General features: G+C 45.4%; 1 protein-coding gene across 1 annotated transcript; it reads right to left on the bottom strand.

Annotated features, from left to right (window-relative positions):
* Positions 1-1156: 1156 nt before the first annotated feature.
* LOC123180675 (probable cellulose synthase A catalytic subunit 1 [UDP-forming]) lies at positions 1157-7089 on the bottom strand. The gene is made up of 14 exons (XM_044592776.1): positions 6718-7089; positions 5886-6081; positions 5481-5671; positions 5284-5368; positions 4998-5193; positions 4556-4822; positions 4109-4454; positions 3890-4027; positions 3674-3799; positions 3362-3574; positions 3029-3287; positions 2691-2887; positions 2246-2596; positions 1157-2018 (listed from the first exon to the last, which is right to left on the bottom strand). The coding sequence occupies exons 1-14, from the start codon at positions 6802-6804 to the stop codon at positions 1431-1433; spliced, it is 3240 nt and encodes a 1079-aa protein (XP_044448711.1). The 5' UTR covers positions 6805-7089; the 3' UTR covers positions 1157-1430.
* Between the last annotated feature and the right edge of the window lie 16187 nt (positions 7090-23276).

Here is a 23276-nt window from a genome sequence, read left to right on the forward strand (position 1 = left end):
ATGCATCCAGTGGATCATGAAGACGGCGGCGGCTACCACTTTCCCTTCTTCCTCCGAACCCTAGTTCCTCCATTCTTGTACTCGAATCAAGCCTGTAATTGAGAGCTAGTGTTGTTAATCCATACTACTGTAAGGGAGATCCTATCACAAAATGTCCAAGGATATTCTTTTTGGAGGTGCTTTATTAGAAAAGGTATAATCTTTGCACACCCCCCCTCTCAAAAATTGTTGTACGAGCTCCTAAGCCATCTCCACACATTGACGAACCGGGCTTCCTAACCCATCTCCGCACAGGTCTGCAAGGTCGCAAGACGTGAGGGAGAGAGGACTCATGAGCTCCCAAGCGACTATCAAGAGGGATAAGCGCAGTTGCATAGCCAAGATCAATGAACGCCCCGGGCCAACCTTGCATCTACAGTAGCTACAGTGGTGAATAGTAGCTGTAGAAATGAACAGTATACAAAGGATTATGCCTCCACGCCCCAGACCAAGGAAAGGAGAGCGGGGAATGGGCTGGTAATCCACATCTGAGCCGCTCCCGATGAACGGTAAATTCAAAGAAGAAAATAGCAGAAAATGCACAAAAAAAGAACTATTTTACATCTAAGAAGCTCGAGTTTTTTATGAGCGTGCAATTTTTCATGCTCAAATGACATTCGAGAAGCTCATGCACAAAAAAATCAAGACTAAACAATGCAGTTTTTCAAAGTTTCTTTGAGTTAGAAATTTTCTTTTTCACGTGCTCCTCAAATGTCCTAACACTGAAAAGTTGCACACACCTTGCGCACTCAAGCATCTTAGATGCAGGGGGGGGGGGGGGGGGGGGGGGATCTGATTTCTTTGATTATTTTTCTTTTTGCTGATTTTGACAAATTTACTGTACACGCACGTGTAGATGAGCCCGTGTTATGCTATTCTCCGATCTCGGGAATGGCCCTCGATTTCATAGGCTGTACGGCTCGGTGCCGAATGGCAGTGTTTCAAGCATCAAAGCAAGCTAATAGCAATAGTTCAATCTACCAAACATTATTAACTGAAATATCGCCACCCATCGGTTCATGCCAAATTTTTAACCAACACAAAGAACAATCACAATCAAGCGGATGCATGACAATTCATATTCCTTGGCACGGTTGACACCAGGATTGCAGAAGAGTTGATGAACAGCTGCCTTATAAATAGTTGATGCCATAGTGTGTAAATACGTTCTGACATAATATACTCTATAAGCAACAAACAACAGGTAGTATCACAAATGGAAGAAGAGCAGGAAAAATCACAATGTACGCTGCAGGTTTCGTAGGAAAGGGTACTACTAACAAAGGGGCAATAATTTAGATAAAACTCCATCTTCATCTACAACAACAAAAAATCCCATCTAACCCCCCTCCGGTATTTACACGAGGGGGGAAGATACTCTCCGGCGCCGATCAGCAGTTGACGCCGCACTGCCCCATAGCGACGGCTTTCTGGGTATCGGATATGAAAGGGTCGATCTTCACCCACAGGAGGGAGAAGATGGAGGCGAGGAGGATGGACCAAACAATGACGATGGTTGGCGTGCGGTTCTGCTTCCCCATGAGACCCTTGAGGAAGGGGTAGAGATGGAGGATCACCCAGATTGAGAAGAAGAGCTTTCCAAAGAGTGGACCCCAGGACTGGTAACCGCTGTTGATGGCATATGATATGCCTGCCACCATGCCCACCAGGTTAATCACAAGGACGGTGGTCGGAGGGATGAGGAGACTGGTCCACTTGAACACATATAGCTCGGCAAAGTCGCCGTCCTCGTCGTTTGCCTTCGAGGTAACCGTGAAGTTGGTGTCGATCCCGGCCAACACCTTCAGCAGACCCTGGAACACTGCGAAAAGATGGGCAGATGTGCCACCAATAACCCAAAACTGCTCGTTTCTCCACCAGTCCTCGATGCCGACACCACTCCATCGGAGCTCCAATATACCAGTGGCAAAGATGGAGGCAAACATAAGAATAAAGAACATCCCAGCATAGTTACTGATCTGCGTATCAGAAGGAAAAAAAAAGGATATGAGCATCAGAAGTTTTTCTGACACGAAGACACCTGATGGTAAGAGTTTTAGCTATGCAGAGATTTAACTAGAAGGACAGAGCTCTGCCGAAATATAAAATATGATCAGCCAAAACATTTTTCTCTCGTGGTCATTAACAACATATCAAGTGACATAATGCAGATAACAATAATGCAAAAGGGTTTCTTGTTACTAACCTCGGGAATGATAAATTTGTTGGTGAGCAGACAGATAGCAGGAAGGACACAATAGGCAATAAGTGGGAGGGATGTTATTGGATAAACAATGGTGTTGATGTAAGCCACCCTCTCCAGAAGTTTCAACCGCCCACCGTAATTGTACCAGATAGGACAATGTCTGCTAAACAGAATTTCAACAGACCCAAGAGCCCATCGGAGAACTTGATTAAGACGGTCAGAGAGATTGATTGGTGCAGAACCCTTGAAACAAGGCCGCGGTGGCATGCAGTAGATTGATATCCATCCTCTTGCGTGCATTTTAAACCCAGTAAGAATATCTTCAGTAACTGAACCATAGATCCAGCCAATCTGAAACAACATAAAAGAAAATCTCACTTCCAGTTTCATATCTCAGCATAGACTTAGAGAAAAGAATGAGGGAAACTATGACTCTCACACTAACCTCTTTTCCCCATTCGGTTTTGTCCTCATATCCACAGCTGATGACATGGATGGCTTCCTTTAGTAGGGAAGCTGGGTTCGTTGAAGGTGGTATGCCTCCTTGAGTCATAAAGGTGGATGCAGTAAATATAGGAGACTGACCAAATCGTTTCTCCAATCTCTTCTGGGACATAAGCATGGACCTTTCATCCTCATAACCTGGTGAGATTCAGAAAGAGTGATTAGTTGAAGCAAGTCATAGCTCAGAATCTCAAGAACCAAAAGGGAGACTAAATAGAAGCATAATGTTGTAGGGATTCAGTATATACAGCGCTTGTTTTAAAAATTGCAAGCACATACCTTCTATACCCTCTTCTATATCGTCCATGTTGAAGATGGGAGCAGAAGACTCGGTTCTCTTCATCATACGGTTTTTGTTATCCATATAGCTCTTGCTCTTTTTCTTTCTGCCACCGCAGCAGCTCTTAACAACAATGTTAGGTTCCAAATCAGCCTCAGTTAATACAGGATCATAGCCATACAAGGCCTGCCTATTGAAACAGCATCCTGTCCCGACATACATTGGACCCTGAATGCCATCTAAACCTTTCATGTTGATCTGCAAAGAGGAAAAGCATGTAAGAGACAAGAAAGTGATGTCGTCATGATGAACACAGACAGCACCAGACTTACATCAAAGAAAACTATGTTGCGATTAGCATATCGATCGTGCAAATCAATGCCGTCAAATCTTTGTGGAAATTGGACATAGCAAGTTTTCCTTCCTAGAGCGGGATCCATCATGAAGCACATTGCTTCTCTAAGAGCTTTGCTGCTATTGAAGTAGTGATCACAATCCACATTAAGAAGATAGGCACCATTTGTCAATACAGCAGATACGCGAATCTGCCAACCAGCAAAAGGTATGTAATCGTATAATTAGCAACGAACCAGATAAAATCCAATGCAATGTACACAAGTAAATTTGCAGAAGAGAACACATACCAGTGCATTCATTGCACCAGCCTTCTTGTGATGCTGGAAACCTGGTCTCTTTTCACGAGAGACATACACAAGCCGTGGCAACTCATTACCATCAGTGTCAAGGCCACCACTGTGCCCCAAGAACACCTGAATTCCACAAAAAGTAAGTTTAATACATAAGATTCAAATTAGGTTGACATTATTTTCAAGCGACAGCCGCATTGAAGTAAAAGGTACCTGAATCATGCCAGGATGGTCCCTAGGGTTATTCCCAGGCCAAGCGGTGCCATCGGCCATGGTCCACCCCTCTTCAGGCACTTTTTGGGCTTTGGCAACAAGTGCATTGATTCGTATTTTAAATTCTTCGTACTCTCTCTGAAACAAAGCATACCCCAAAGTTAATATCCAAGCAGAATTTGGGGAAAGAGCAATCTAAGCATGTGGTATGTAGCTTACCTTCATTGCTCGTCTTTCCTTCACAAAAGAAGGCTGGATTTTGTCCTTTAGGTAATCTATTTTTTGCTGAAAGTAAAACTCCGGGGCCCTTGGTTCAATGTTGTGCTTCTTGCAAAACGGAACCCACTTCCTAGCAAATTCTGCAGTTTCTGAGAGCGACTCAAACGTTAACATAGCTGAACCATCATCAGAAACATAGCATGACACTTTGTCGACAGGGTAATCCACAGCAAGAATGGACAGAACAGTATTTGCTGTGATCAGGGGAGGTTCCTTCAGTGGATCCACTGTACTGACAAAGATATCAATGGGACACAGCTGTGATGGCTCTCCCTCCCTATCATACCTGCAACATTAGATTACGCACCTCAGGACACATAATGTTAATGAAAGATGTTATGGTGCCAAAAATCATGAATAAATGTAGACCCATTTGTCGTAACTTACCTCAATGCAAGCCTGTCAAGGTATGTTTCACGGTTGATTGGATACCATTTTGGAAACTGATCTAGAAGCCAAGACAAGGCGAACCAAATCTCACAGATAACAGACACTAGCCATAATCCATAAGCATCACGCACTGGATGAGTCACACGATACTGGAAGAAGAAGCACAGGATGATAAGTCGGAGAATGATCACTATCCGGTAAAGGTTGAGCTGGTTTGCAGGAATAGGCACTATACGGCTCAGAGGTAAACGTGCATCATCAACCCTGCAAAGACAAGTACAGATATCTCAGTTTCATTGAGTCATTTCCAATCGAACAACAAAGTGTAACAACACTACAGGTAAAGCATAGTCAAGAGAAAAATTATAGATCCTAATCAACTCAGAAACATAAAGTATCAGAATAGTCACTGATTACAATGGAGACAGGTTATTTATACATTTGCATATCTTCGCCATTTGAGCCAGTTCCTTCCATGTCTCCTCCTCCTCCTCTTGCATCTGGATATTTATTGGTCACCTGCATCATGTTTTTGTCCTGCTTAACCCTCCAGCTTTCAACTCTTTCCTTCCAGTCAACACTGTTAAGCCCATAGGAGTTCAAGTCCTTCGAAGGGTCCACAATCCTCACAGGAACTGATATCATAGTAGAGAAATGTTAATATTTTCATCAGATGAGCAGACAAATTCTCCAAAAGAAGCTATTTATGATAGATAAGAATATACCTGGGACACTTGGATCGACATAGCTTGATGTTGGGCTGCGAATAGAGTGGCGATCAGGGGAAGCATCGGGGATTTCCCCCGAGATCTGAAAATGATTTTCAATGCATTAATGCACAAGAGCAAGGAATTCTTACAGAAACAAACTCAGATTTCATCAATGCATGAAAAAGCCAAGTGTCTGAATGATAGGTATTTACCTGTTGTCCACTTGTCAGCCGAGGAATACGATGATGAGGTTCATGGCGAGAGGATGAAGACAAATCAATGTCTTCTCCTTGACCCCGCAGCTGCCACTCTGGACCTTTGCCATTCCCTTGCTTGTAGTTGAACTCATTGTCCAGGTCATCAACATCTTCTTCCTCCTCATCTCCCGGAACTCGGGGGCTACCTGAATTTTGTCAACGAGTGATGTATACATCAATTAGCATGATTTATAAACAAAAACATAAGAATATGAGGTGGATGGGTTTAATTTTATATGTCGAGCAACAAGCAATAGTATACCACAACTTTGGCTCATATAAAGCAAGCAGAAAGCAGACTTCCATATGCAATTCTCATACAGATCACACAACAAATCAACATGTTGTATAGAAACAAACCTTTCAGCCTCTTGTATCTAGTCTTGCACTGAGGACAGCATTTGACCCCATCCTTGCGTTCATACTCATAGCAAGGGCGGCAGACCGGGAAGGCGCACTCATTGCAGGCAACAAAGACATCGCCGCTGGCCGAAACGCCAACAGTGTCACCACATATCTGGCAGCCCTGACCACCCGCGCCTTTTACCTCCTTACCCTGCATCAATAAGATCAAAACAAGGTCAGCACACACCCGTGCGAAATTACACAGCTTGCTAGGAGAGACAGCAATCCCCCATGTACCATAATCGATCAGCAATAAGTCATCTTCTTGGCTTAAAGTTGAAACTATGATCCAAAATCGGGAATGGCATGAATTGCACGATGTTAAGGTAAGGTAGGCTGATCAGTGAATACTGAACATGGTCCCAATATATCGGTGAGGTCTGGAACAGATAATCCCCATGCCATGACTGGCATGGCATTGAAAGGAACAGTTTGTGGTTGTGGGTGTGGGGGTTGGGGGGCACGGATAACCCCGACGCTGAACATCTCCCAATTGCTCCACCGCTCGTCAATTCCTCACATGAACGGGGCCACCATTAACGGACAGGAGAAATGCGGCAAATCTACGAATCCAACGCACGAGCACCCCCATAGATTCATGCGTAATCGGGGGAAATTCGAGCTGTTACACCTAACACCGCAACCTAGATCCACCGGCTCGCGCGCACCAGATCCACCGACACGCTGACACGCGCACCGCATGAACGAGCCGTGACGAACAGAAATGGCGCCGACGAATTAAGGCACCGAGGCAGGCCGGAAGAGAGAAGGGGAAAGACAAACGTACCGGGGCGGGCGCGTCGCCGTCGTGGCGGATCATGACGAACTCATTGCGATTGTGCGACCCCGCGACCATCCCCCGGTTGGCCGCCATCTCCCCGCTCTCCGGCCGCCCTCACACCCCACCGGCGGCGGTGACGAAGGCGAGAGAGAGAGAGAGGCACGGAGATGCCGAGCTGCCGCTCTAGATCCGAGAGGAATCGGTGGAGATCGCCACCATTCCCGGATACCCCCGCGCGCGAGCTCTCTCTCAGCTTGCTTCTGCAATGCCGCTGCTGCTGCTGCTCCTCCTCCTCCACTCCTCCTATCTTGTCATGGCACAGAGGAAAAAAAGTGTTGTCCTTTGTCTCCTATTTCAGCGATTCCTGGAAGCCACCTTTGTGCAGAGCGTGGGAGCGATGGAGTGTAAACAGCGCAGCTGGCTCGGCTCGGGCTTTGCATTAAACTAATCCGTCTGGTAATCCGTTCTTGTCCCAATAATGGCGGTTGAGGCGCCGCTGTCAATGCCCGTCGGTGGCCTCTTTCTTTACTCCTCTCTTTCTGGTCTAACGAAATTTGATTGGGGCTCGGAATCTTCTTCCATCTCGTAGCTCCGTGCATGGAAAAGGATTTGAGATTTGTCATCACATTTCAACAACATTCATTCATTTATTTATTTTGTGATAGTGATAGTATATCGCCGGCGAGATGCATGGGAGCTCTCGGGTGCCAAGGCCCTTATATAATACTACTAAAAATATTAAAGTTAGTATAAAATTAAAGACACTTATTTCAAAACAGAGGAAGTACTTATTAAATTTGAAAAAAAAATCAGAAAATGTCAGGAAAAAAACTGAAATTTTGGGATATCAAATCTGGGTGTCCATTCTACTCTCGTGTTTAGTTTTGTGAAGAAATGAAATACGTGGCATCCGTGATAAAGAAAATGCATTCCAATCTACGGTCCATCCAAACAGTTTTTACTATACATAAGAACTTTTAAAAACTTTTTACTGAGAATATCATGGATATTCTTCACGAAACTTCTCACGGGAGTAGATTAGGTACCCAAGTTTGACATCCCAAGTTCCATATTTTTTTAAATTTTAGTATTTTTCTAATTTAATATTCATAGGGGGGACGTGGCACCCGAGAGCCACAAATCCTCTTTCTATATCGTCGCGGCAACACTAAAGTACTAGCATGCACACGAAGCTCAATAGGAAGCTTGCAGTACCTGAACATGGAATCTAGTTAGTTAAAGCAATAAATATTTTCGTTAAGATTTTCATGTCACATCAAAATATGTTTTTTAGGACATTGAAAATATGCTTCTAACTAATTACTTGTCATATCGTTTTTTTCATTTACGTGGCATGCATGTTACTAGCTATGTTATTTACATTATAAGTAGTCTAAGCTTTACGGATGAGGATTTGTGGCTCTTGGGTGCCACATGCCCTTATATAAATATAGTATTGAAAAATAGGAAATTTAAAAAAAAAACTGAATTTTTTTTTTGGAAAATCAAACATGGGTGTCCGTTGTACTCCTGTGTTTAGTTTGATGAGGATGGATGCCCATGGTATTCTCGGTAAAAAAGTTAAAAGTGTCCGATGTACTACCTCCGTCCTGATTTATAAGTCCTTTTGTATTTTGTGTCAAATTTTGACTAAAGATTTAACTAAGAAAATATTAATGCATGTCGCCAAAATTTATATCGTTGGATTCGTATTTGAACGTAGTTTTCAATTATATTTTTTTATGACATGCATTAAAAATTTGTTAGTTAAATTTAAGGTCAAATTTTGACACAGAATACAAAAAGGGCTAATAAACCAGGACGGATGTAGTATAGAATAAATTGTTTGAATGGATCGTATGTCGGACCGGACCATATCTTTTTCACCATGGATGTCACGGGCATCCATTCCTCATGAAACTAAGACGCAGGGTTGAATGGGCACCCATGTTTGATATTCCGAAATTCCTTTTTTTATTTTCTTTCTATTTTTAAATACTATATTCATATAAGGGCGTGTGGCACCCGTGGGCTCCGATGCATGTCCCAAGCTTTACCCTCAACTTATAGTTACCACCACTAAAAAAACTTACAGTTACTATCTACTCCCTCCGACTTAGTGATCTAAACACTCTTATATTTCTCTACAGAGAGAGTAACTTTCATCTCTAACAGCCGCACACTTGGAGACGTGTCACTGTCCATGTGGTACCTAGGCCATGTAAACGTCCACATAATCGGTGGGGACATTAACCTTTGCGCGTACACTTCCACGTTAGTAGTATGGTACAAATAAACGAGGCTGTGTATCCTGTCGGTCTAACTAAGCTGGTTGACCACAGTGGGTGCGTCCCTGGACCCTGGGTACGGGGCAGCACCAACCGTCAATTGTTTAATCAACGTGGCCGCGCTTTTCTGGTCACATGCGGCGCAGCTAATATTCAATGGAGGATGGAACGTGGACGAATATTTGGTCTCGCATCTGGACCGACACGGTAGGCAAGTTGTTCGCTGAAACGGCATGTAAACCATCTCCGGTTCTCTGCAGGGGAATTCCCGGCAGTGACCGTGAAATTTTTGGAGGATGGCAGTGGTTTTTATCGGTATACACGTGCCACCTGCACTCGCAGTTGTACTTGATTAGTAAAGATATTTCTAGTAGTTTACAATCTTTTTTTTTTTGCGGGTTAGTTAGTAGTTTACAATCTCTAATGGGTGTGATACAAATGTGCCCGTTTACTAAACGAGCTAAGTCCCGGACGCGGAGAAACTAGTCTCGAGCACAGATGCTCACGATATCTTGGGCGTTCGCTAGAGCGCGGGGATCTGGGCCGATTCTTTATGCGGAGTGCTGGAAAATGCGCACTGTGCAGGAATACGGTATGTGTCAGCCCTGGGTAGTGGGCCAGTTCAGGGGCGGCCGTCCGCAGGTGACGGGCTAAGCCGTGGCCCAGGTTCGCGTTTGTCTGTCTGACCCGTGGCTCGGAAAAATCGCTCTTCGTCAAGCGGTAGCACCGCCTCGAATAGAACGAGGCTGCCCAGACTCTTTCCCCACCGCGGCCGCCGCGTTCGATTTGAAGATTGGAGCTCATTTGCTTTCCCTGCCACAGATCCACCTGACTGAGAGGTCGGAGAGTGCCTGGTGCCGGAAGGACACCGGGGGATGGAACCAGGCGAACTTTGGTGGAGGTGGCGCTGCCGGAGGGCACGGGTGTGAGCGGCGGCGGATCTGCGGCGTGTCTGGAGCAGCTGCTCACAGCTGAGAAGGGTGGATCTGCAGCGTGGCTCAAGCGGCGGCAGTGAGAAGGGACAGCTCGCCTCCTACTTCTGAGCTGTTGACTCCTAAGGCTCCTGGTTGGAATAAGAAGTTAGAGGAACTGAATTTAATTTGAGCAGTGCTATGTATAATTTCAGTACAACGTGGTTGCAGGCTGTGTATACCTGTGTAGTCTTGATTGACGTCAGTTAGGCATGGTGCCATATGAATTAGTGTGAAACTTGATGTCTGAAACATATAATATAATCTAATTAAGCGTGATATGAATTTGTAGTTTTAACTGTAATTTGATGGGCAGTGAATCAATCTAGGCCGTGAAGTGTTGGTTGATTTTTTGACGGTAGGTAGGCATGGTGTGATATGAATTAGTGTGAAAAGACTGATGCTTGAAACATTTAATATAATCTAATTAAGCTTGATAAGAATTACTAGTTTGAATTGCAATTTGATGGCCAGTGAATCAATTAAGGTCGTACAGTACTAATAGAATTTTTACGACAGTTAGGCGTGGTGTGATATGAATTACTGTGAAAGCTTGATGTTTGAAACATTTAATACAGTGTAATTAAGATGTATATGAATTAGCAGTTTGGACTGCAATTTGATGTTCAGTGAATTAATTTGGATGATACAATCATTTTAGCATGAGTATTATCCTTCCAAACTCCTATTCTTAGTTCTCCTCTTGTCATATACTCGTCCAGATTTCACCAGCGTTAAGCGGGCATGCTTTTCCAGGCTCAAACTGTGGTACAAACAATCACTTGTTCAGGTAAGCAATTCCTTAAGGGGTTATGCCCGGTTCAAAAAAAGGTTAAGCAATTCCTATTCTTTGCTGCATAGGAAACAAATGTTCAGTACCTTCCCACATGTAGATGCTGATATTCTCAATCTACTACTCCCTCCGTCTCATAATATAAGAGCACTTTTTACACTAGTGTAGTGTCAAAAACGCTCTTATATTATGGGACAGAGGGAGTAAGTGATAACCATCCAAGTTACTGACTACATGTCAGAAGATAATAATTGAATATATGTTGTCCCTGAGTTCTAGTAATAAGTCAAAATGGTGAAAAACATAGGAACAGATATGTGAATATCCAAGAGTTAACAAGATAATAACCGTTATACTGTGTACAAAATTTCAGCTCAAAACCTTGTATTTCTTACAACTCGCGCGAGAAATTCATCCTTGAGCTTCTTTTGATAGTATGCATGGAGGCAAGCCTCTTAGCTCTTTTTCCATGTTAAATGGTGGAATTAACTTGGTTATCTTTGGATTTTTGTGAAAATTAGTGTGCTTTCTGCCCCCATTGCGCCCTTAATTTGTTCTGTGATAATGCTGGGCCAAGGCCTCCGGCTAAACTAGTCGGCTAAAACTCTAAAAGTAAGTTTAACCTATATCTGCGCTGTAAATTTCATGAACAACATGTAGTTCAGAAAGGAATTTTCGAGGACTTTATATGCTTCATGACTATCGCTCTTTCTCTGTTCAAGATGCTGAATGTGCAAGGTTACACACCAAGTACATGAACTGTAGCCCTGAAGTGTCATATTCACTACAAGTCTACAACAATGTTTTCATAAAGTGTCCAGTATTTGCTTGATAATGATCGTTGTTGCTCTGTTTAAGATAAGATAAGAAAGTGCCCAGTTAAAAATTAGATGCTGAAAGTGCAAGGTCACACACCGAAGACATGGGCTGTTATAACGAAGTGTCATATTTAGTTCAAGTCCACAACAATCTTTTCGAGTGTTATCTTGTGTGACAGTTATGCAGTCATTTCATCATTGAAGCACTGATTTTTCGATAAGCTCAAGAACACATTTTTCGTCGACGTGATAACATTTGACACTACATACAGGACCAATTTGTATGTCATGCCTTTTGGCTTATTTGTTGGTGTGAACAATCATTACCAGAGTGTGATACTTGCTGGATTGCTTGTCCTGATGAAACCACAGAGAGTTTTGAATTCGTTTTCTCCGAATTCCTGAGAATGATGGGTGGCTCTGCATGCAAAATATACCTACATGTAAGATAGTCATTATGTTGTTGTTGTTGGTAGGGTAGTATTGATATCCTTATAATATGGTTGCGGGGGTAACTGATGGATGCTGATTTTTGTGCTTCGGCAGACCAGAACCGAGCTATGGAACTGGCGATCAAGAGCATAATGTCGGATACTTCATACCGAGGATGACGCTGAGCCCGCACATCTTCCTGATAGCAAGGAAGATGGTTTGGATACATTGGTGGCAAATGACATCGTCTCGGCAAGGCCAAGCAGGGTGGAAGAGCCGCCACGGCAGCCATAACAGGAAGTGCAGCAAGCTGTTCAGATGGTACGTACCTCCATGATGATCATTATGACCATGTTTTCCTATTGAATACTTTACAATTGGACAGTCTATATTAATGTTTTGAATTGTTGGTGCTGCTCCGCACAGATATGGAACTGACATGACCCAAGGAGCAGACGATATCGGCAGTAGGACATGCGGGAGAATTGAGTGTCGCAGTTGTGAGCCTGGATACACATTCAGGGGTTCACGAGGTTAGTTCAAAAGAAAAAAAGAAAAATGAGGCTGGTCGACGGTTGTGCATTTGTATGAAAGCATGTCATGCTAACAATGTTGTGTCACTGACATGAGCAGAGGTTGGAGGGAGCTCAAGATAGGGAGGGCGAGGTATTGGTGGAAATGATGAAGGTACACATATTTTCGTAAAGTTTAAGAATTTGACATGTAGTAGGGGTAGCTGGGTGGGTGTTTTTTCCTATGTGTGGTAGAGCTCTGGGTAAGCCTCCGTGGCCGTGGCATATCTTATTAAGCGGCGCATTCCTAGCAATATTTGTGTGATGCAGATAAGAACCTCAGACATAAATTTGGGGAAATCCTAATTGGGGTTATGATGATTCTTTATAGTTCTATTGGCAGAAGAGTACATTTTCAAATAGTATTGCTTCTTGGATGTACTGCTAAACTTGTGCCGACTCAGTTTTGTGTCTCGGCAGTGCACCCAGAGGTCCCAAACATCCTGGGAGAGCATGGAATGAACACACCGCCGCGCGGAAGTGAGCATCCCCAGACAGAAAATGCAGGGGACTGAAGGGCAAGGAGTAAGTCAAGTTTTCACATTTTTTATGAGACAGACACCCCACATAAGTATGGTCATATGCTGGCCACCTTTTACTGCTGCCATCTCCTGTTGGTGCTCTCATAGGCAAAGGCAGGGTATCTAGTAAGGGGGTGAGGGTTGAAGTGAAAGGGGAGACAGGTGATAAGTTTCCAAAAAAGGTTGGGCGTAAACACAATGAACCTAATGCTAGGAATGTGCTTCATTTCTACAACAAGATGCCGGGCTGCACAAGATCGGACCTTGACAAGTAACTACATTCGTAAGGCTTGTCCCTGTCTTAAATCGACATACGGCCACACAACGACATTAACAAATAAATGTCGGGTCATTGTTCACAGGAAATGGTTCAGACTCATGACATAAACCTTGCTCATTTTCCAGGCACTGAATTTCAAATTCAGTTTGTGCAGCATTGGACTCGTGACAAGCCATCACTTAAATTCATCAAAGGACTGAATAACTTCTACGGCATGCGTAACAAGATGCGTGAAGTTTGTGCTGGGGGTTCTCTTGTTGGGAATCGTAGCATAATTTTAAAATTTTCCTACGCTCACCAAGATGCATCTATGGAGTATACTAGCAACGAGGGGAAAGGGGTGCATCTACATACCCTTGTAGATCGCGAGCGGAAGCGTTCCAATGAACGTGGATGACGGAGTCGTACTCGCCGTGATCCAAATCACCGATGACCGAGTGCCGAACGGACGGCACCTCCGCGTTCAACACACGTACGGTGCAGCGACGTCTCCTCCTTCTTGATCCAGCAAGGGGGAAGGAGAGTTTGATGGAGATCCAGCAGCACGACGGCGTGGTGGTGGATGTAGCGGGTCTCGGCAGGGCTACGCCGAGCTTCTGCGAGACGGAGAGGTGTAGCAGGGGAGGAGGGAGGCGCCCAAGGCTGTAGTTTTCTGCCCTCCCTCCCCCCTTTATATAGGCCCCCTGGGGGGGCGCCGGCCAGATCCCATCTAGGGTGGGGGGCGGCGGCCAAGGGGGGGGGAGGGGTTGCCTTGTCCCCCAAGGCAAGTGGGAAGCCCCCCCACCCTAGGGTTCCCAACCCTAGGCGCATGGGGGAGGCCCATGGGGGAGCGCCCAGCCCACTAGGGGCTGGTTCCCTTCCCACTTCAGCCCACGGGGCCCTCCGGGATAGGTGGCCCCACCCGGTGGACCCCCGGGACCCTTCCGGTGGTCCCGGTACAATACCGGTAACCCCCGAAACTTTCCCGGTGGCCGAAACTTGACTTCCTATATATAATTCTTCACCTCCGGACCATTCCGGAACCTCTCGTGACGTCCGGGATCTCATCCGGGACTCCGAACAACTTTCGGGTTTCCGCATACACATATCTCTACAACCCTAGCGTCACCGAACCTTAAGTGTGTAGACCCTACGGGTTCGGGAGACATGCAGACATGACCGAGACGCCTCTCCGGTCAATAACCAACAGCGGGATCTGGATACCCATGTTGGCTCCCACATGTTCCACGATGATCTCATCGGATGAACCACGGTGTCGAGGATTCAATCAATCCCGTATGCAATTCCCTTTGTCAATCGGTATGTTACTTGCCCGAGATTCGATCGTCGGTATCCCAATACCTTGTTCAATCTCGTTACCGGCAAGTCTCTTTACTCGTACCGCAATGCATGATCCCGTGACTAACGCCTTAGTCACATAGAGCTCATTATGATGATGCATTACCGAGTGGGCCCAGAGATACCTCTCCGTCACACGGAGTGACAAATCCCAGTCTCGATCCGTGCCAACCCAACAGACACTTTCGGAGATACCCGTAGTGCACCTTTATAGTCACCCAGTTACGTTGTGACGTTTGGCACACCCAAAGCACTCCTACGGTATCCGGGAGTTGCACGATCTCATGGTCTAAGGAAAAGATACTTGACATTGGAAAAGCTCTAGCAAACGAAACTACACGATCTTTTATGCTATGCTTAGGATTGGGTCTTGTCCATCACATCATTCTCCTAATGATGTGATCCCGTTATCAATGACATCCAATGTCCATAGTCAGGAAACCATGACTATCTGTTGATCAACGAGCTAGTCAACTAGAGGCTTACTAGGGACACGTTGTGGTCTATGTATTCACACATGTATTACGATTTCCGGACAATACAATTATAGCATGAACAATAGACAATTATCATGAACAAAGAAATATAATAATAACCATTTATTATTGCCTCTAGGGCATATTTCCAACAGTCTCCCACTTGCACTAGAGTCAATAATCTAGTTACATTGTGATGAATCGAACACCCATTGCGTCCTGGTGTTGATCATGTTTTGCTCTAGGGAGAGGTTTAGTCAACGGATCTGCTACATTCAGGTCCGTATGTACTTTACAAATATCTATGTCTCCATTTTGAACACTTTCACGAATGGAGTTGAAGCGACGCTTGATATGCCTGGTCTTCCTGTGAAACCTGGGCTCCTTCGCAAGGGCAATAGCTCCAGTGTTGTCACAGAAGAGAGTCATCGGGCCCGACGCATTGGGAATCACCCCTAGGTCGGTAATGAACTCCTTCATCCAGACTGCTTCCTGTGCTGCCTCCGAGGCTGCCATGTACTCCGCTTCACATGTAGATCCCGCCACGACGCTTTGCTTGCAACTGCACCAGCTTACTGCTCCTCCATTCAAAATATACACGTATCCGGTTTGTGACTTCGAGTCATCCAGATCTGTGTCGAAGCTAGCGTCGACGTAACCCTTTACGACGAGCTCTTCGTCACCTCCATAAACGAGAAACATATCCTTAGTCCTTTTCAGGTACTTCAGGATATTCTTGACCGCTGTCCAGTGTTCCATGCCGGGATTACTTTGGTACCTTCCTACCAAACTTACGGCAAGGTTTACATCAGGTCTGGTACACAGCATGGCATACATAATAGACCCTATGGCCGAGGCATAGGGGATGACACTCATCTTTCTATATCTTCTGCCGTGGTCGGGCATTGAGCCGTGCTCAATTGCACACCTTGCAATACAGGCAAGAACCCCTTCTTGGACTGATCCATATTGAACTTCTTCAATATCTTGTCAAGGTATGTACTCTGTGAAAGACCAATGAGGCGTCTTGATCTATCTCTATAGATCTTGATGCCTAATATATAAGCAGCTTCTCCAAGGTCCTTCATTGAAAAACACTTATTCAAATAGGCCTTTATACTTTCCAAGAATTCTATATCATTTCCCATCAATAGTATGTCATCCACATATAATATGAGAAATGCTACAGAGCTCCCACTCACTTTCTTGTAAACACAGGCTTCTCCATAAGTCTGTGTAAACCCAAACGCTTTGATCATCTCATCAAAGCGAATGTTCCAACTCCGAGATGCTTGCACCAGCCCATAGATTGAGCGCTGGAGCTTGCATACTTTGTTAGCATTCTTAGGATCGACAAAACCTTCCGGCTGCATCATATACAACTCTTCCTTAAGGAAGCCATTAAGGAATGCCGTTTTGACGTCCATCTGCCATATCTCATAATCATAGTATGCGGCAATTGCTAACATGATTCGGACGGACTTCAGCTTCGCTACGGGTGAGAAAGTCTCATCGTAGTCAACCCCTTGAACTTGTCGATAACCCTTAGCGACAAGTCGAGCTTTGTAGATGGTCACATTACCATCTGCGTCCGTCTTCTTCTTAAAGATCCATTTGTTTTCTATGGCTCGCCGCTCATCGGGCAAGTCAGTCAAAGTCCATACTTTGTTTTCATACATGGATTCTATCTCGGATTTCATGGCTTCTAGCCATTTGTCGGAATCCGGGCCCGCCATCGCTTCTTCATAGTTCGAAGGTTCACCGTTGTCTAACAACATGATTTCCAGGACAGGGTTGCCGTACCACTCTGGTGCGGAACGTGTCCTTGTGGACCTACGAAGTTCAGTAACTTGATCCGAAGCTTCATGATCATCATCATTAACTTCCTCCCCAGTCGGTGTAGGCACCACAGGAACATTTTCCCGCGCTGCGCTACCTTCCGGTTCGGAAGGGGTGACTATCACCTCATCAAGTTCCACTTTCCTCCCACTCAATTCTTTCGAGAGGAAACTCCTTCTCCAGAAAGGACCCGTTCTTGGCAACGAAGATCTTGCCTTCGGATCTGAGGTAGAAGGTATACCCAATAGTTTCCTTAGGGTATCCTATGAAGACGCATTTTTCCGACTTGGGTTCGAGCTTTTCAGGTTGAAGTTTCTTGACATAAGCATCGCATCCCCAAACTTTTAGAAACGACAGCTTAGGTTTCTTCCCAAACCATAATTCATACGGTGTCGTCTCAACGGATTTCGACGGAGCCCTATTTAAAGTGAATGCGGCAGTCTCTAAAGCATAGCCCCAAAATGAGAGCGGTAAATCGGTAAGAGACATCATAGATCGCACCATATCCAATAGAGTGCGATTACGACGTTCGGACACACCATTTCTCTGAGGTGTTCCAGGCGGCGTGAGTTGTGAAACTATTCCACATTTCCTTAAGTGTGCACCAAACTCGTGACTTAAATATTCTCCACCACGATCTGATCGTAAGAATTTTATTTTCCTGTCACGTTGATTCTCAACCTCACTCTGAAATTCCTTGAACTTTTCAAAGGTTTCAGACTTGTGTTTCATTAGGTAGACATACCCATATCTACTTAAGTCATCAGTGAGAGTGAGAACATAACGATATCCTCCGCGAGCCTCAACACTCATTGGACCGCACACATCGGTATGTATGATTTCCAATAAGTTGGTTGCTCGCTCCATTGTTCCGGAGAACGGAGTCTTGGTCATCTTACCCATGAGGCATGGTTCGCACGTGTCAAATGATTCGTAATCAAGAGACTCCAAAAGTCCATCTGCATGGAGCTTCTTCATGCGCTTGACACCAATGTGACCAAGGCGGCAGTGCCACAAGTATGTGGGACTATCGTTATCAACTTTACATCTTTTGGTATTCACACTATGAACATGTGTAACATCACGTTCGAGATTCATCAAAAATAAACCATTGACCAGCGGGGCATGACCATAAAACATATCTCTCAAATAAATAGAACAACCATTATTCTCGGATTTAAATGAGTAGCCATCTCGAATTAAACGAGATCCAGATACAATGTTCATGCTCAAAGCTGGCACTAAATAACAATTATTGAGGTTTAAAACTAATCCCGTGGGTAGATGCAGAGGTAGCGTGCCGACGGCGATCACATCGACCTTGGAACCATTCCCGACGCGCATCGTCACCTCGTCCTTCGCCAGTCTCCGTTTATTCCGTAGTTCCTGTTTTGAGTTACAAATATGAGCAACCGCACCGGTATCAAATACCCAGGAGCTACTACGAGTACTGGTAAGGTACACATCAATTACATGTATATCACATATACCTTTGGTGTTGCCGGCCTTCTTCTTGTCCGCTAAGTATTTGGGGCAGTTCCGCTTCCAGTGACCACTTCCCTTGCAATAAAAGCACTCAGTCTCGGGCTTGGGTCCATTCTTTGACTTCTTCCAGTAACTGGTTTACCGGGCGCGGCAACTCCCTTGCCGTCCTTCTTGAAGTTCTTCTTACCCTTGCCCTTCTTGAACTTAGTGGTTTTATTCACCATCAACACTTGATGTTCTTTTCTGATTTCCACCTCCGCTGATTTCAGCATCGAATATACCTCAGGAATGGTCTTTTCCATCCCCTGCATATTGTAGTTCATCACAAAGCTCTTGTAGCTTGGTGGAAGCGACTGGAGGATTCTGTCAATGACCGCGTCATCCGGGAGATTAACTCCCAGCTGAGTCAAGCGGTTGTGCAACCCAGACATTCTGAGTATGTGCTCACTAACAGAACTGTTCTCCTCCATTTTACAGCTGAAGAACTTGTCGGAGACATCATATCTCTCGACCCGGGCATGAGCTTGAAAAACCAGTTTCAGCTCCTCGAACATCTCATATGCTCCATGTTTCTCAAAACGCTTTTGGAGACCCGGTTCTAAGCTGTAAAGCATGCCGCACTGAACGAGGGAGTAATCATCAGCACGTGATTGCCAAGCGTTCATAACGTCTTGGTTCTGTGGGATTGGTGCATCACCTAGCGGTGCTTCTAAGACATAATCTTTCTTGGCTACTATGAGGATGAGCCTCAGGTTCCGGACCCAGTCCGTATAGTTGCTGCCATCATCTTTCAGCTTGGTTTTCTCTAGGAACGCGTTGAAATTGAGGACAACGTTGGCCATTAGATCTACAAGACATAGTGTAAAGATTTTAGACTAAGTTCATGATAATTAAGTTCATCTAATCAAATTATTTAATGAACTCCCACTCAGATAGACATCCCTCTAGTCATCTAAGTGAAACATGATCCGAGTTTAACTAGGCCGTGTCCGATCATCACGTGAGACGGACTAGTCAAGATCGGTGAACATCTCCATGTTGATCGTATCTTCTATACGACTCATGCTCGACCTTTCGGTCCTCCGTGTTCCGAGGCCATGTCTGTACATGCTAGGCTCGTCAAGTCAACCTAAGTGTATTGCGTGTGTTCCGAGGCCATGTCTGTACATGCTAGGCTCGTCAACACCCGTTGTATTCGAACGTTAGAATCTATCACACCCGATCATCACGTGGTGCTTCGAAACAACGAACCTTCGCAACGGTGCACAGTTAGGGTGAACACTTTCTTGAAATTATTATAAGGGATCATCTTACTTACTACCGTCGTTCTAAGCAAATAAGATGCAAAAACATGATAAACATCACATGCAATCAAATAGTGACATGATATGGCCAATATCATCATGCTCCTTTGATCTCCATCTTCGGGGCACCATGATCATCTTCGTCACCGGCATGACACCATGATCTCCATCATCATGATCTCCATCATTGTGTCTTCATGAAGTCGTCACGCCAACGATTACTTCTACTTCTATGGCTAACGTGTTTAGCAACAAAGTAAAGTAATTTACATGGCGTTATTCAATGACACGCAGGTCATGCAAAATAATAAAGACAACTCCTATGGCTCCTGCCGGTTGTCATACTCATCGACATGCAAGTCGTGATTCCTATTACAAGAATATGATCAATCTCATACATCACATATATCATTCATCACATCTTATGGCCATATCACATCACATAGCACTTGCTGCAAAAACAAGTTAGACGTCCTCTAATTGTTGTTGCAAGTTTTTACGTGGTTTGTAGGTTTCTAGCAAGAACGTTTCTTACCTACGTATGACCACAACATGATTTGCCAATTTCTATTTACCCTTCATAAGGACCCTTTTCATCGAATCCGTTCCGACTAAAGTAGGAGAAACAGACACCCGCTAGCCACCTTATGCAACTAGTGCATGTCAGTCGGTGGAACCTGTCTCACGTAAGCGTACGTGTAAGGTCGGTCCGGGCCGCTTCATCCTGCAATGCCGCCGAAACAAGAAACGACTAGTAGCGGCAAGAGGAATTGGCAACATCAACGCCCACAACTTCTTTGTGTTCTACTCGTGCATAGTAACTACGCATAGGTCTGGCTCATGATGCCACTGTTGGGAATCGTAGCATAATTTTAAAATTTTCGTACGCTCACCAAGATGCATCTATGGAGTATACTAGCAACGAGGGGAAAGGGGTGCATCCACATACCCTTGTAGATCGCGAGCGGAAGCGTTCCAATGAACGTGGATGACGGAGTCGTACTCGCCGTGATCCAAATCACCGATGACCGAGTGCCGAACGGACGGCACCTCCGCGTTCAACACACGTACGGTGCAGCGACGTCTCCTTCTTGATCCAGCAAGGGGGAAGGAGAGGTTGATGGAGATCCAGCAGCACGACGGCGTGGTGGTGGATGTAGCGGGTCTCGGCAGGGCTACGCCGAGCTTCTGCGAGACGGAGAGGTGTAGCAGGGGAGGAGGGAGGCGCCCAAGGCTGTAGTTTTCTGCCCTCCCTCCCCCCCCTTTATATAGGCCCCCTGGGAGGGGGGCGCCGGCCAGATCCCATCTAGGGTGGGGGGCGGCGGCCAAGGGGGGGAAGGGGTTGCCTTGTCCCCCAAGGCAAGTGGGAAGCCCCCCCACCCTAGGGTTCCCAACCCTAGGCGCATGGGGGGAGGCCCATGGGGGGCGCCCAACCCAATAGGGGCTGGTTCCCTTCCCACTTCAGCCCACGGGGCCCTCCGGGATAGGTGGCCCCACCCGGTGGACCCCCGGGACCCTTCCGGTGGTCCCGGTACAATACCGGTAACCCCCGAAACTTTCCCGGTGGCCGAAACTTGACTTCCTATATATAATTCTTCACCTCCGGACCATTCCGGAACCTCTCGTGACGTCCGGGATCTCATCCGGGACTCCGAACAACTTTCGGGTTTCCGCATACACATATCTCTACAACCCTAGCGTCACCGAACCTTAAGTGTGTAGACCCTACGGGTTCGGGAGACATGCAGACATGACCGAGACGCCTCTCCGGTCAATAACCAACGGCGGGATCTGGATACCCATGTTGGCTCCCACATGTTCCACGATGATCTCATCGGATGAACCACGGTGTCGAGGATTCAATCAATCCCGTATGCAATTCCCTTTGTCAATCGGTATGTTACTTGCCCGAGATTCAATCGTCGGTATCCCAATACCTTGTTCAATCTCGTTACCGGCAAGTCTCTTTACTCGTACCGCAATGCATGATCCCGTGACTAACGCCTTAGTCACATAGAGCTCATTATGATGATGCATTACCGAGTGGGCCCAGAGATACCTCTCCGTCACACGGAGTGACAAATCCTAGTCTCGATCCGTGCCAACCCAACAGACACTTTCAGAGATACCCGTAGTGCACCTTTATAGTCACCCAGTTACGTTGTGACGTTTGGCACACCCAAAGCACTCCTACGGTATCCGGGAGTTGCATGATCTCATGGTCTAAGGAAAATATACTTGACATTGGAAAAGCTCTAGCAAACGAAACTACACGATCTTTTATGCTATGCTTAGGATTGGGTCTTGTCCATCACATCATTCTCCCAATGATGTGATCCCGTTATCAACGACATCCAATGTCCATAGTCAGGAAACCATGACTATCGGTTGATCAACGAGCTAGTCAATTAGAGGCTTACTAGGGACACGTTGTGGTCTATGTATTCACACATGTATTACGATTTTCGGACAATACAATTATAGCATGAACAATAGACTATTATCATGAACAAAGAAATATAATAATAACCATTTATTATTGTCTCTAGGGCATATTTCCAACATCTCTAATGTGTTCTGATATGTGGCTAGGTGTGGGTACATCTTCAGCCGCGGTCTCCCCCTCACAGCTGCCTTCGCCGGACATCTGCTCCCTGTAAGAAATTAAACATTTAGATTGAACATGTAAAGCATCGATTTGAAAAGATAGCTGTGGCCTATGGGTCTAGCTTAAAAGGTTGCAGAAAAATTGTTCAGCAAGTTTTTGTATGCAGGGGAAAATCGTTGATTGATCAGAATACTTGATTGACGCTGCTGCATGGGTTGATATTTGTGAATGAATTAGTTAGACCTGCTAGTGTACACCCTGAAAGAGGGTAAATGGTTAAATAATTGATTAGATCTGGCAGTGCTAAATAGATGGTCGAGCATGAGATCTTACTTCTAATCAATACCTTAATTATATTTGATAGAATACAGTTTTGCGTACTGGCCGAAAAATGCATGAACAGCTGATTTGAGTAGAAAGAACCTTGATCTACCAAAACAATATAGCCAGAACATGTAGATCGGGTGGGGGCGATGTACCTAGTCAGCAGTGATTCCGACGAGCTGCCCGGAGGTGTTCTTCCCGGTCTGGCAGTAGCTGGTGTGTGAATCTTCAAGTGAGGAGATAATGAAGGGTTGAGGAGGTAGTGAATGGATACGGTGGTCGGTCAGCACTGTACACCGGTTTTAAAAATCGTTGGTGGACAACGGGCCGCTGATGAGACTTGAGCCATAGCCCATAACTTGAACGGCCGTCTGAGCCGTGGGGGTCTGGACGCGACGGTGGCATTAAATGTAGCACGTGCGTGGACCCTAGCCCAGAGATAGCTCAGATATACTAATCAAAATACATAGAAATATTCACAGACTGTTGCGAATCTTAGCACCACTGGACGACTGA

This window comes from Triticum aestivum, chromosome 1D (assembly GCF_018294505.1).
Source record: "Triticum aestivum cultivar Chinese Spring chromosome 1D, IWGSC CS RefSeq v2.1, whole genome shotgun sequence".
Lineage (NCBI taxonomy): Eukaryota > Viridiplantae > Streptophyta > Magnoliopsida > Poales > Poaceae > Triticum > Triticum aestivum.

Bases quoted from the DNA above. Each gene is read 5' to 3' on its own strand.
- LOC123180675 (XM_044592776.1), bottom strand. From the start codon at position 6,804: ATGGCGGCCAACCGGGGGATGGTCGCGGGGTCGCACAATCGCAATGAG. The intron at 3,575-3,673 runs GTATGTGTTCTC...GCTGGTTGGCAG, and splicing joins CTGGTGCAATGAATGCACTG to ATTCGCGTATCTGCTGTATT. The intron at 3,288-3,361 runs GTAAGTCTGGTG...TCCTCTTTGCAG, and splicing joins GCAACATAGTTTTCTTTGAT to ATCAACATGAAAGGTTTAGA.